This window comes from Danio rerio, chromosome 18 (genome assembly GCF_049306965.1).
Source record: "Danio rerio strain Tuebingen ecotype United States chromosome 18, GRCz12tu, whole genome shotgun sequence".
In the NCBI taxonomy this organism is placed as follows: domain Eukaryota; kingdom Metazoa; phylum Chordata; class Actinopteri; order Cypriniformes; family Danionidae; genus Danio; species Danio rerio.
In genome coordinates this window covers 46,130,418-46,145,000 of record NC_133193.1, presented here as the reverse complement: position 1 = coordinate 46,145,000, position 14,583 = coordinate 46,130,418, and the positions used below count along the sequence as shown (strand labels likewise).

At 37.6% G+C, this 14,583-nt stretch overlaps 1 protein-coding gene across 27 annotated transcripts in view; it reads right to left on the bottom strand.

The window, feature by feature from the left end:
* nectin1b (nectin cell adhesion molecule 1b) overlaps positions 1-14,583 on the bottom strand; it is a 525,250-nt gene that overhangs the window by 217,811 nt on the left and 292,856 nt on the right. For 10 of the 27 annotated variants that reach the window (XM_073929181.1, XM_073929165.1, XM_073929179.1 and 7 more), the window contains one exon: positions 139-3,876. The exons of 13 other annotated variants lie outside the window; for them this stretch is intronic. In XM_073929181.1, coding sequence (XP_073785282.1) covers positions 3,374-3,876 — 503 coding nt within the window. In that variant the 3' untranslated portion in view covers positions 139-3,373. 27 annotated transcript variants of the gene reach the window in all.

The window sequence follows — 14,583 nt, the reverse complement described above, 5'->3', positions numbered from 1 at the left end:
ACAATATTTCGACTATAATTTCATGAGAATCATTGTGGTAAAATTTCTAAATATCGAGTTAATGTAAGAAATGAATCATATCTTGCAAGTGTAAAAATAACACCATCAAACCTAGCGAGTGAACTGGGACAAAGCGTCTTTGAACATTGAAATCATTTAATGTTTTAAAGCAAATACAGTTTACTTCACTGGGTCAACACATGTGAACAATATATATATTTTTTATCATATCATTACCGACCTCAGCAGACATACATTCACACGGCTGCATGAAGACAAGATCTTTTTTTTTTTACAGATATTTTTTGTTTGTTTGTTTTGTTGCTGTTATGTACAAAGTCATCGTAATGCATCAGCCCCACAATCGCTATACACAACCCCATTAACATATCAAAACCTAATCTACCCAAGTCAATGTCGAAGTAGATTTATGGCAATAAGCTATACATCTCCAACCGTCTAATTTGTTTTCTAGTTCAGTTTGCAGTCAACCTCCAGACTCGAAAAAAAAAACAAAAAAAAAACTCCACCGATTCTGTTCCCCCAGCACGTACAGTAAACCCAGCTATAGTTTCCAAGGTACATACATTATTTACAGTGGAATGTCAGGCTTTGAAGTGGGCAGTTAGAAAGACATGAGACTCTGGAATAAAAAATCCACTTGAAAATGAGGAACATAAAAAGAAGGAATATTAACAATATTTAATATGAAAATAATGGAAATATTTATTTTGTACGCCCATGCGCCATTTAATGAAGCCTTAAAATTAACTAATCCACAAGACAAACTATTGTATATAAAAATAATAATAAATGATATGCGTGGTGAACATTAATAGTCAATTGAGTTCTTTTTTGGCATTTATAACCATAATAGTCATCTGGTGGTTGTGTAGCTTGTGCTTAGCTTAAAAAACTCAACTAAAACAACCAAAGACAAAGAGAAATTAACAATATTTGTAAAAAACAAACCACCAAAATCAGTTTTGGGAACAAAAAAGCTTGTGCTTTAGATAAAGTGATGTCAGATTCAATCACGCCGTTGATTTTGCAGCCGGTTTCCAGTTAAAAGTGCTGACAGACCAGCCAATTTTTTCATTTTTGTTCCATCATGTGAAGCATATAGAGTATATTTTAACTTGTTAGGGTAAAAAAAACAGGTACAAATACGGCTCCTATAATACTTGAAGACCAGGCGATGCGCTTCCCATCAACATGTGTAGATGTTTACCATGGTAATGCATTAAAAATGTACACCAAATGACACGAGAACTAAAAAAATAGAAAACGATATGTACAGATTCAGACCTAAAACCAAAAAAAAAAAAAAAAAACATCTCACACGTCATAGGCACTGCAATTTGTGTAACTCTGCTCATTCACCGTTCTAAGCTAAAATACAAGGTTTGCTAAGCGATGGATTTACAGTTGTTATGTTTTCGGTCAAGTCGAGATGTGCGTGAACTTCCCTACATTGTATTCATTCATTATGTAAGGAATCTGCGGCTGCCTGTTTTCTAGATTCTTTCAATAATGGCGTCATCTACCAGTTGGAGTGTGGTAATCCCAGTTTAAAGGGATATTTTCATGTTTAAGTCCTTTCGGTAGAGTTCATGTTTGAAGAAAATGCAAGAAAAAAAAAAGCCATCAGATTCTGTGCAGGCGAGTTTACAGGTTCTCTTGGATTGTCTGTGTGATTACAGCGGTTCGGCATCTTAATCTCTCATCTTGTACACAGCCATGTTTATGGCAGGCAAAGGAAATTAAATATTTCATAGACAAGCTATGATAAATTCCACTAACTCATTTTTTATTTAGTCTAAAGGGTGATATGGGTGCAGTTAAGCAGTTTATCTATCTCTGGAAATGAAATTAGTTTGTGGAAAACTGACCAGTCTTTTATATACAATAAACATTGATGTAAAAGTGCAACAAAAAGGCTAAACCAAACTAAAAATGGCTTTTTATCATCTTAGAATCATAATGAGTATCTGTTTTCATTTATTTAAATGTGTACTAATTTGTAGCCAACAGAGTTCTGCTTCTTATAGAGGATCTGGAAAGGATTCCTGGCTTCGCAGAAGATCCATCCCTCCATAACAAGCCTGTCTGCGATGCCCAGTCGCAGCCTCTGATTTCACTTTGGCTCAAGAATTTTCCGTCATTTAATTTCCGTGACCCATACCTGCTCTCGGAAAAACTGCTTCCACTTCTAAATGGTGGTTGACACCAGTGCCGTAATCTCCTGCGGAACTAAACATTACAATTGAACCTGTTCATATTTACAAGAACATTTTTGACCACTCCACAGCACCAACTAAATAACAAACACCCTGTCTTTATAACAACACCACATTATACAGGATTATCCTTTTGCATCGTACGAGGAAATGGGTTTGGGAATAGCATCGCAGCACACCAGTGGTGGATCTACAGTATGATTTCAGATTGGCTAAGAGTGGCATGGAGATTGAGGGACGGATAGGTGGGTGGGTGCAGTATATCTGTCTAGGCCCCGCTCCGCATGCTCTACTGCAGTGTGCATATGACTAACGCTGCAGATGTGTTCCTCGGGTCTTAAAATAAATACTGTTTTTGGAGAGCAGTCAGAACCCACATATTTTTTTTTCCAGCTTTCAGACTTACGCCACAATTTCGGACCCTATCCTTACATTCAGGAATGATGCTTGCGGTGAAAAACAAAAACGCTTAATCGTTTCCATTTAACACGATAGTGTTAATGTGACCTTCGACCTCATAATGACACTGTTTGGGCAGAAATAATAACTCTACTCTTTTTAGTTCCACATCTTTTGATAACCAACACTCCATATAAAACCATAACTATATAAAAAACTATTAATGCAAAACAAGAAATGGTAATATGCTAATGAGATTTAAAAAAAGACTAACAAAGAATAAAAAAGAATAATCGTACATCCAGTGTAAGACTTTCACAACATGATCAGCAATATACCCCTTTCCAAAACAATTACAGTCTCTTTTTATACATTTAATACATTTATAATAACAACAAAATGAGACAAAAAGGATAATACACTGTAATATTTTCAAGCGACCTGCCGGTCCAGCCTTGCTGGATGTTGATTGGCATCAGTCATTGAGGAAACCTCTTTCTGCTGTAGCAGGTTCATCTAAAAGCATGTGGATGTGTGATGACGCAGACGTGTCGATGATGCGAGCTATTTTTCTACAGCTGTTTATCTCTGATGGGGCGGAGGTTACTGGGTCAGGGGTGGTGGGATGTGCAGATCGGGGTAAACACATGGAGGGAGGGTTCAAGTGATGGAGGTGGGTGGATGTGGTCGGATGCAGGAGAGGGCAAAAGGTCGATCTTTTTTCCCATGCCGCTCTACACATACCACTCCTTCTTTGAAATAACAGAGCCGTCGGTTTGGGAGACCATGTCGTCGGCGATCTCTGGCTCAGGGTCGTACTGGAAGGCGAGAGTCCGTTCATCGTAATCGCGACTTTCGCCTTCGTCTACAGTGAAATAGGGTCTCTTCAAATCCTCAGAGTTGCCGTCGAAATCCCGATCGCCGCTCTCGAAGCCACCAGGCCCACTTATTTGAGCTGGCTTCTTTTCATCGTCCGAGTCATCGGGGTACTGCAGGTTCTTGGGCATTGGAGGATGGGCGGGCATCCCGCCAGCCTTGCTGTATCCATTCCCAAACACATGTTTCTTGGTGCTGTAGTCGCCCTTAAAGGTGCGCTGGCGACGCCGCAGGAAGAAGACCAGCAGTGCGATGGCGGCCACCAGCAGGGCTACTCCACCAACCGCACCACCGATGGCAGCGCCGGAACTATGCAGCTCCGCTGGGATCTCACGCTCATCAAAGGGGATGTTAGGGAGTTCTGGGTAGGAAAACACAGATGGAAGGGGAGAGTGTGTCAGTGCTCTGGTGGGAAAGGAGGTGCATTTGTGCAGGTGCTCAGGTAAGGAACAAAGGGGAGGAGAAACGAAAGGGAAGACAGGAAGAAGCCCCCGCCCCAAAGCCAATCCCACTCCCACCCACTCCCACAAAACCAGCCCATTAGGACGGTTCACACAGAAAAGAAAGAGTTGGATGTCATGCACTTTATAGAAAGACCACAAAGAACAAGCACTCAAAACATCTTGTATGCAAAGATATCAAACAAAAGTCTTGACACAGAGGGCGCCTATGCACTAGAGCAGGGTGTAATGTTTCTGTTTTGGGTACAAAGACAGAATTTGATCTGTGGAAGGTACAACTGAGAGGATTTATGTGATATTACAACCAATTCTTACTCCCAAAAGCACCATGAAGAGTCTTACTCAGTACTAAATGTACCCTAGGAATCACTGTATTGACAACACTGCTTGCCTTGATTCTTAGAATTACAGAACTTTACATAATCAATATGTTGAGATGTTGTATTTTAAGTACTTAAACCCATCTGCACACTAAACTTTAACATTTGTCAAAACAAAGCAGGCAGATTAGAGTAATTTATTGCTATAAGCTTGATGATTTTAATCATTTAATGGTTGGAGAGGTTATAGACCAAATAGGTCAGAATGACAAAATAATCCCACTAAATATAATTTAAAAAAGTTCAATGTCTGTATTGACGTCCAAGGTTTTCCAGTGAAAGCAATCGAATACCTGTTGATATAGTAAGGGTATACGTCAGTTTTGGATGCCTTTGGAATAAGAATGGGTTGAATATGAAAAGATTCATGCACCAACCACTTGAGTCTCATTGGTGTGTAAATAAATGTTCTGTTTTTTGTGCACTTTATCTTTAATTTATGTAATTTTGTCCTTCCAGTGCTTAAACGCCATTGAGTTCAATGGATTTGAAACACTTTCTGATAGAGTAAATTCTAGTATGTAGGCACCCTCGATCATTTAACACGTTCAGTGAATGCAAAACCTCCATTTAAAAGTAACAATCAGATACAAAAATAAACCAGATCGACCTTAGAAATTATGATTCATTATAAGTGCAGGTTGCTTGCATACTGTATGAAGAACTTGACCTTGTTGGCTTATATGGAATACATTTCTTTTGTGGTACACTCTTTTATTCTATCAAACCATTCATAAAAATACATTAATTTCCTTTCAACTCAATGAATTCAAAACCGATGAAGGGTCCTAATGATGCAGGTGAAAGGCAAAGCAAGCGCCGCTGCTTTCAAAAGTTCAGAGCATCTTTTAAATCAGTGGTGTGGTTTTTATAATCATGCTGGAACATGAATCCCCTGCAAGGTTACTGAACATGTATACAGCTGACGCAGTAGTAGTGGTTTTGTAATCAAAGCACACAAAGACAAGCAAGTGGCACAGCAAGTAATAAGCCCATGCAAAACAAAAAAAAATATACAAAATAAAAAGTCGGTAAACCATGTCTTAAAAGTACCCAAATCATTTGCAAACACCAATAAGAGTTGGAGAAGTAATTCACACACACTCACACACATACACAAAAGCCCGATGTGCAACTTTTTCCTCAGCATTGGATCATTCACAATTGCTGGATTAACAGCTTATACGCTTACATGCGGTTTCTGAAGACTTTTCTTTGTGCGGCACTCCTTGTAAACATAACCGAGCTTTACAACAGGTCAGCATAAAAACAATCTACCAACAGTCAAATGTAACACAGCTGATGGAGTCAAAAAACTCTGAAACTAGATATAAAGTGGGAACACAACAAGCTATGGCTAAGCTATTTGTTGAAATGATCAATACATTTTGTTGGTCTGTTTGCATCACATCCTAAATACATCAAACAAAGTCTTGCGTCAGCTTCAACAAATAGCCAGCGAATGCGTCTGTTACACATTGTGTTTTACACATTTACAACAGGTGTGTAAATGATGACAGATTTTACATTTTTTTGTTGCCAGACTGACAACAGAAGCAAACATGCCTGAGGGTCGAGCCTTACTGTCACGATCACCAGTGTTCTAGCCTGTGTAGATCGCTGGAGAACTATACATCTGCCACCACATGAACTTAACTGCAATGAGTGTCTTATGTTTACATGTGTGTGAGTAATCAGGGGGAATCAGGAACTGGTGTGTCTGAGGTGCATGATGGGAGTTGTAGTTCATTAAAGTGGCAAATGTCTAGTTCTCCAGCGATCTGCACAGGCTAGATCACTGGTGATCGTGACACTTACATTGTAAGCAACTGAGCTAATATTTACATTTGTCTGAGATGCATTATGGGAGTTGTAGTTTATTAAAGTGATATATGTGTAGTTCTATTTATGTTTGTAATATTTATATTTGCCAATTTAAAACCACCTCATGTGGATTTTTCTAACTCCACATCTCATTTTAGAGTGTGCTACTGTTCTCCGAAGGGTAACTTTTTTTTTCGGCCGCACACACACATACATTGAGGCAGCCTTCGGTCCTGGAGGACTGGTGTCCTGCATATTTTTGTTCCAACCTCAATCAATCACACCTAAACCAGCTAATCAAGCTCTTTTTAGGTATACTAATAACTTCCAGGGAGGTGTGTTGAAGGAAGTTGGAGTTAAACTATGCAGGACACCGGCCCTGCATAGTTTTGACACCCCTGCACTAAGGCATACCAAGGTGTCGAAATATAATTGGGTAAACTGGCAGTGTGCTGGTTAAAGAGACCAAAACAAAAGCAGACATAGGAGAATAACTGACTTTAGCACTGATTTTCAAATTAAAGTATATGTTCACTTAGCACGTTTTTTTTTTAATATCTGCCAACATATTATGCTATTTTTTATACTTAAGATGTCAAAAAGAGTCAAAAATGTACATACAGCATCTTTAACACACCAGTTGTGCATTGTTAGCAGAGACGCACATTTAACAACAATAAAACAGTAGACGCTCGACACTCTGCTTCATATCCCCAGTCTGAAGACTATGCCATTTACATGTGCTAATAGAATATGCCGGTTTAAAAAGGTCAGCGGCTGCATTGTGAAGGTTTCTGACTGCCTTATGCGACAGTGACTTATTGAATATAGGCGGTAATAAGGCGGTCAGGGTGAGCTGCATTTGACATATTCCGGCTCCTTAATGAGCTTCCATCCTAGACCTGGCAGAGCACCGTCTGGTACCAACCACACACACACACACACACAGGGATGGTCAGATATTTCTCATTGACACGCTCAGACAGCTTGTGAAGGATTACGCTCATAAAAGGCAAAAACCTCTAGGGGTTCAATCCATCTTGTTCTTTAATCTAAGAATATAACGTTAAATGCTAATAATGCAGAGAAAAAGGCCCAGCACACTTTCAGAAGATACAACAAGTGCATTAATAATTCTGTTTAGCAACACAAGCTTCAATTCAAGCAATTAAGCAATTAATAGCACAATGCTATAACATTATAGGGAACTTTAACATATGTTGTTTGGTTTAAGTTTGAATTTAATGCTGAAATGTTTATAGCTATGCTAAAAATGCACTTTAACCCTCACCCTTCCTTCCTGTTTTAGTTTCCAAAGTGCTACTTATATTTTTTATGTAAATTTTAAGGTCAACTTGTCATCAATCAATCAGTCAATCAGTCAATCAATCAATCAATCAATCAATCAATAAACTGACCAACCAACCATCTGATTAACCAACCAACTGTCCGTCCATCCATCCATCCATCCATCCAATCAACCAACCAACCAACCAACCGTCGATCTATCGGAGCAATCAACCAACTAACTAACATCCGTCCATCCAACCAGTCAACCAACTGACAAACCAACCGACTGACCAACCAACTGCCCATTCATCTGTTCGTCCCTCCATCCATTCGTCCATCCATTTGTCCGTCCATCTGTCTGTCCGTCCATCCATCCATCCATCCATCCATCCATCCATCCATCCATCCATCCATCCATCCATCCAACCCACCAACCAACCAACCGTACATCGATCCAGTCTGCCACTTGTGTAATGGTCATAAAGGAGGGGCTAGACAAATCAGGGAACGACTTGCAATGGTCCAGAAGGCCAATAAGAGAGCTGTTATTCAGGCCTCCATTTTCAAAAGTCTGCATTTCAGTATGTCATACTGAAACAGAAAACAAGCATTTCCAAACTAAAAAGGTGTCTTCATTGTTTTCAAAACACACTATTTTTACAAGTCGTATATGCCAGAGTAGTGTGGACGCCAGACGCAAACGTAACAAAATTTAAGGTTATAGTCTGTGTGTGTGTGTGAAATTTAGATTTATTTATATAATATCAATCCTTGTCACTTTGAAATTTGAGTAGATAATTGATCAAAATATAACAAATGCTACAGTATTTGAGTCAGTTAAACTGAAACATTAAAGCAAGTTTATTGTATGTTTTACAATAAAAAAAACACTAAAATACATGCTTCTTTTACAGAAGATAAGGGGAATGAGTTAAGCGCTAAGAACTTTTGATTGCCCTAACTGGTATAAGCTGATTTGCTGGTTTTCAAGTCATCTAATTAGTCTCCAAGCATAGTCATACTGTTGTTTAATAGTTGGCACCTTGCATTAATTCGTTATCCTTTGGCTTAGTCTTGATTTTAGAGGTCACCACAGCGGAATGAACCAACTATTCCAGCATATATTTTACACAACAGATGGCCTTCCACATGCAAACCAATATTGGGAAACACATATATGCTCTCGCGTTCACACACAAATTCATACATTATGGCCAACATCAGTTTATTCAATTCACCTATAGAGCATGTCTCTGAACTGCGGGGGAAACTGGAGCACCTGGAGAAAACACAGGCAAACTCCAGACAGAAATGCCAGCTGGCCTAGCCAGGACTCAAACCAACGACCTTCCTGCTGGGAGGCTACAGTGCCCTTAATTGGCACCTTGCAAGCACCCCAAAACATCTCTAAAAAACAGCAAATAGACCAGTCTAGAAGACCTGTTAACCAACTAAGTCTGTTTAAAACTGTAGTTTCACATGTTTATTGTTGTATTGCATTTGTAAACTTTTGTTTATAGTTTAATTAGCTGCCTATCTCAGCCAGGACACATTTTTAATCCCAGAGTTTTTTTGCTTTGTGAAAAAATAAATAAATAAAAAAAAAATAGTCTAAGAATATAATTGGGCTTTCAAATGATTCCATTTTCTGTTTTAACTCTATTAAACCCATTATTTTTAATTCTCAAACACTTCTCATTAATGTTAATGACAAATGCTAAATTGGAGGGGGTCAAGGGAACAGTTTGACTTCTGAAGTCTTTCTCTTATTTTAATTACCGTTATGTTCCACGGCTAAAGCCGTTCAGCCACAGGAACCCATTTATGAATCTACTCTACAGCCCTTGCTCTCTCTCTCTCTCTCTCTGTTTTCTGCTCTTCTATCTAAGGTTTAGTCAGAAAGTGTCCACACTGTGGTTTGACCGCCAGTGGTGCGACCACTCTCTCAGCTATCAGCTTTCCAGTATTAATTTGGCCTTTAATGGGATTAGACGAACTGGGGGCTTCATTATACACAGAAAGAGAGATAGAGAGTGAGAGAGAGATGGAAATCCACAGGACTGGAAGAGTTGAAAAGACCAGTCTACTTTCTGTAATTCGTTCCTCTTTCCTTCAGTGCACCTTTCTGTCAGCACCTCCTCAGCTCTCGCTCCATCACTCTAATTGGTAAACTCGTTTTGTGGTCCTCGTTCCTTTCCTGCTGAAGGCGTATGTTTATACTGCTACCATATTTATGACATGCTATAACTGGCTTGAACCATTAAAACTGCAAAATGACCCCCATGAAAAACTACAGCAGATTATTTCAAAACCTGAGGCCCCTGATGAGGCCTATAAACATTTGCCACCCAGATGTGTCTTTTAAAACGCATTAAAAAAATTTTGTTTCATAAAAAACAACAATGGACACACAACTATATATAGTAGGGGAAATAAGTATTCAACACCTCAACATTTTTCTCAAAAAGCATATTTATAAAGGTGATGTTGACTTGAAATTTTCAGCAGATGTTGTTAACAACCAAAGATAAACATATATGAAAACAAATCAAGTTAGTTTACGAATGAAGTTTTGTGAAATAAAATGAAATGACGCAGGGAAAAAGTATTAAACACACGAAGAAAGGAAGGTGTAGAAAGGTAGTAAAAGCTCAGACAGCAGCTGAAATCTCTCTGCCCTTTGTCAGTGTAAATTAATATTAGCTGTTTCAGTCCAACATCTACATAACCAGGGCTGCGTTTCCAAAAACCATTGTTGGCCATCTAAGGTCGCAAGTTCCATCGTTACAAACATAGATAGTTGATTTGGTGTTTCCCAAATCCATTCTTCCAACAAACATTTTCAAACTGCGTCGCAAACATGTGTACTTGCAACTACACCTCAAGAGCTGTAGTTGAAAGCATAGTTCCTGGTTGTGTTCTATTCCCAGTTATCCCCTTATGCCCTATTCATTTAGATTGTTTCAACACATTAAGGTCATCTCTCTTTGGCGTAATTTGCTTTCGAAGTATTTTTGCAGGTCAGTTTTAGCTTCATCATTTAGTTTTAGTTTTATCTTCATGTTGACAATTGTGTTGCCTTCATAGTGTACTTTGAAAACATAAATGACATTTTGAACACACCCGTGGGCTCATGACGAAAGCTATAGGCGACTTATGATTTAAAAGTGGAATTTACGGTTTGTCTCCAAAGCTTGTGAAAACTAAAATATATTATGTGTATGCCTGTAAATAAATTTAGTTTGCACCAACAATTAAGGGGTTCTAATGTAAAGAAGTTGTTACCCTACCCTGTTTAGAGCATCATTGGGGCATTTTACGTTACAACTAACATGGTTTAAGCGATAGATCTGCAACAAAGAAACTACAGTTTTGGGAAACACTCGTCACTACATTGTTCTTTTCCCAAACAATACATCATACTATGATAGCCATGAGTTACGTCATTGTTTGGGAAACACACTCCAGGATGATGAAGAAGGAAACAGGGTGGACACTTCAGCAAGATTATGATCCAAAACACTGCCAAAGAAACTCCAAAACGGTTTCAGAGATAGAAAATCAAGCTGTGGAATGGCCTAGCCAATCACATGACTTGAATCCACTTGAAATCAGACCTGATCAATGCATGTGAGAGTCGTCTTTAATCTGCCATCACCAAAAAAGGCTAAACTTCGTCAAATTGTTGCCCTAATGGTTCTCATGGAGAATATACTGTATGTAAGGGTGAGCGTCTATGTTAGTAATTGTCACAACATATTAAGCACATTCACATCAACATGCTGGTGTTGAAAGATATTCATGTAAATAAATGCTAGCTAGAGATGAAAAGAAATCCAATCTTGTCACAGCCAGTTAATGACTCCTCAAACAGAAAACGTCCAAAGCCACACGTAACACATTTTAAATCCACGTGCCTTGATTAAATTATGTTTTTTCTTCTTCTTCATGGTTCTTCGACTAGTTAATCTCTCCATTTCTGTGTTTGTCCACCACAACTCAAGGTTACGGTAATATCTGCATATTCCCAGAGGCTTGTTAATAGACAGTTTCTTTTGTCCGCCGTAATGGTATCAGGGCAGTTGGAGACACATTGCGAGAGAGGTTTTATCTATCTTCTGGCAGGTGTAGCCGCGGGCGACCCAGCATTGAAGTCTGAGATCCCCGACCGCCTCTCGTATGCGCACTACGTGTCTGTCACCTCGCTCCACTTCTCTGGTGTACACTGAAGAAAAGCAGCTGAATTAGCAGCGCTGTGCTAATATGATTACTCCAGTGTGATTAACAACAGGCCCACACACAATATGTGTGAATCTTTCTGAGGTACGCAATGGCACCTTTGCAGTTTTTGTCTTTAGCAATTGGTAGCTTAATGCTAAGTAGAGTGTCCTCCACTAATACTGGCAACTCTTGGTAAATATGAGCACAGGAGGAAAAAACGAACAAAAAAATGTACTACATTACAGACAAAATCAGCAAAGTTAAGGAGTTGTGTATAGAGTGGACAGTAAATAATCCAAGTTAACCTGCAGATAAACAGTATATACTGTAGTGTTCTATTTTAAAAAGGTGATGTTTACAGTATGTCTACATTTATATTCATTCATTCATTTTCCTTCGGCTTAGCCCCTTATTTATCAGGGGTAGCCACAGCGGAATGAACCGCCAACTATTCTAGCATATGTTTAAAGCAGGGAATGCTCTTCCACCCATAACCCCAGTACTGGGAAACACCCATTCGCTCAAATTTACACACACACCCACGCACGCATACACTACGGACAATTTAATTAACCCAATTCACCTATAGTGCATGTCTTTGGGCTGTGGGGTAAACTGGAGCACCCAGAGGAAACCCACGCGAAGATGGGGAGAAGATGCATACTCCACAGAAAAATGCCAACTGACCCAGCCAGGACTCGAACCAGTGACCTTCTTGCTGTGAGGTGACAGTGCTAACCACTGAGCAACCATGCTGCCCTCAACAATTATATATATAAATTATATTATATTTAATTATATACATTTGCCTTTGATCAAAAAGCAGTATGTCCAATATTATTCATGCCCTTTGCAAACTGTCACAGTCTTTGCGTAAAATTCCAAGTTCTACAACATTTTAAATAGTCTACTCTGTTCTAAAGCATCCTAATTACATTGATTCCTATTGACACTGTTCATAAGTTCTCTGCTGTTGGCTTGTGGACAGTCATAGCTAAGAGCTTGTGGACTTGTGGCTGCACATTGTGGTTGATCCCAAATATGCGCTATGATGATAGAAATGGGCATTTTCAGTGCTTTTAATATTTTCTTACAATCATTACTCATTTTGTAGGGCTCAACAGCGTTTTCCCGCAAATATAAATATATATTATTATAAATATATTTTAATAATATATAAATATATTATTATTCATTATTCATTATTTATTTATATTCATATATTCTTTTTCAATTAATAATCAGTCAATAATCTAAGTGAATTATCAAAAGGTTTAAATCAATAATAAACAAATAAATGACAGACTGACAGATAGATATATAGCTTTCTTTGATTAAATTGACCAATTTTTGGAATTGTTTGTTGTCGAATGGAGCATACTATTTTACCCTTTCTTTTATTTATTTATTTATTTTTTTATTTTGTCAATAATCTGAGTGAATTATCAAAAGGTTTAAATACATAAATAAATAAATAACCAAAAAAAAAAAAAAAAAAAATGGCAGACGGACAGATAGCTAGCTAGCTTTCTTTGATTAAATTAGAGTGCCAGTATTAGTGCTAGCACTGAGCTGCCATTGTTTAGCTGAAATAAAGTGATTTGTTTGGACTGGCTGTAAGTTTGTTTTTGACAATGTGACAGGAACATAACCATGGACATGAGGAATAGTAGTCAGGCTGTTTATGGGTTCGTCTATTTGTTCCCATCATGCTTCAGTACTTTGGCAAATACTGCCATCGGTTCACTTTGCAATCAAGTCATCGAGTGCTTCATCGGTTTTCTCAATACCTTTGATTATCTGAGAGCTCTTCTGAGCCAGATGCAGTCCTTTAATGATCTTTTTAATGAATCTAAAGGGTACAAGAAGGGCAACATACACCTTAAGAAAACTATCTATCTATCTATCTATCTATCTATCTATCTATCTATCTATCTATCTATCTATCTATCTATCTATCTATCTATCTATCTATCTATCTATCTATCTATCCAATCATCTATCTATCTATCTATCTATTTATCTATCTATCTATCTATCTATCTATCTATCTATCTATCTATCTATCTATCTATCTATCTATCTATCTATCTATCTATCTATCTATCTATCTATCTATCTATCTATCTATCTATCTATCTATCTATCTATCTATCCGTCCAATCATCTATCTATCTATCTATCTATCTATCTATCTATCTATCTATCTATCTATCTATCTATCTATCTATCTATCTATCTATCTATCTATCTATCTATCTATCTATCTATCTATCTATCTATCTATCTATCTATCCGTCCAATCATCTATCTATCTATCTATCTATCTATCTATCTATCTATCTATCTATCTATCTATCTATCTATCTATCTATCTATCTATCTATCTATCTATCTATCTATCTATCTATCTATCTATCTATCTATCTATCTATCTATCTATCTATCTATCTGTCCAATCATCTATCTATCTATCTATCTATCTATCTATCTATCTATCTATCTATCTATCTATCTATCTATCTATCTATCTATCTATCTATCTATCTATCTATCTATCTATCTATCTATCTATCTATCTATCTATCTATCTATCTATCTATCTATCTATCTATCTATCTATCTATCCAATCATCTATCTATCTATCTATCTATCTATCTATCTATCTATCTATCTATCTATCTATCTATCGATCTATCTATCTATCTATCTATCTATCTATCTATCTATCTATCTATCTATCTATCTATCTATCTATCTATCTATCTATCTATCTATCTATCTATCTATCTATCTATCTATCCATCCATCCATCCATCAAAGCAAGTTATTTTAGATGCGATTAATCATGATTAATCTTCATCTATAGCAATAATTTATGTATTTAGAGG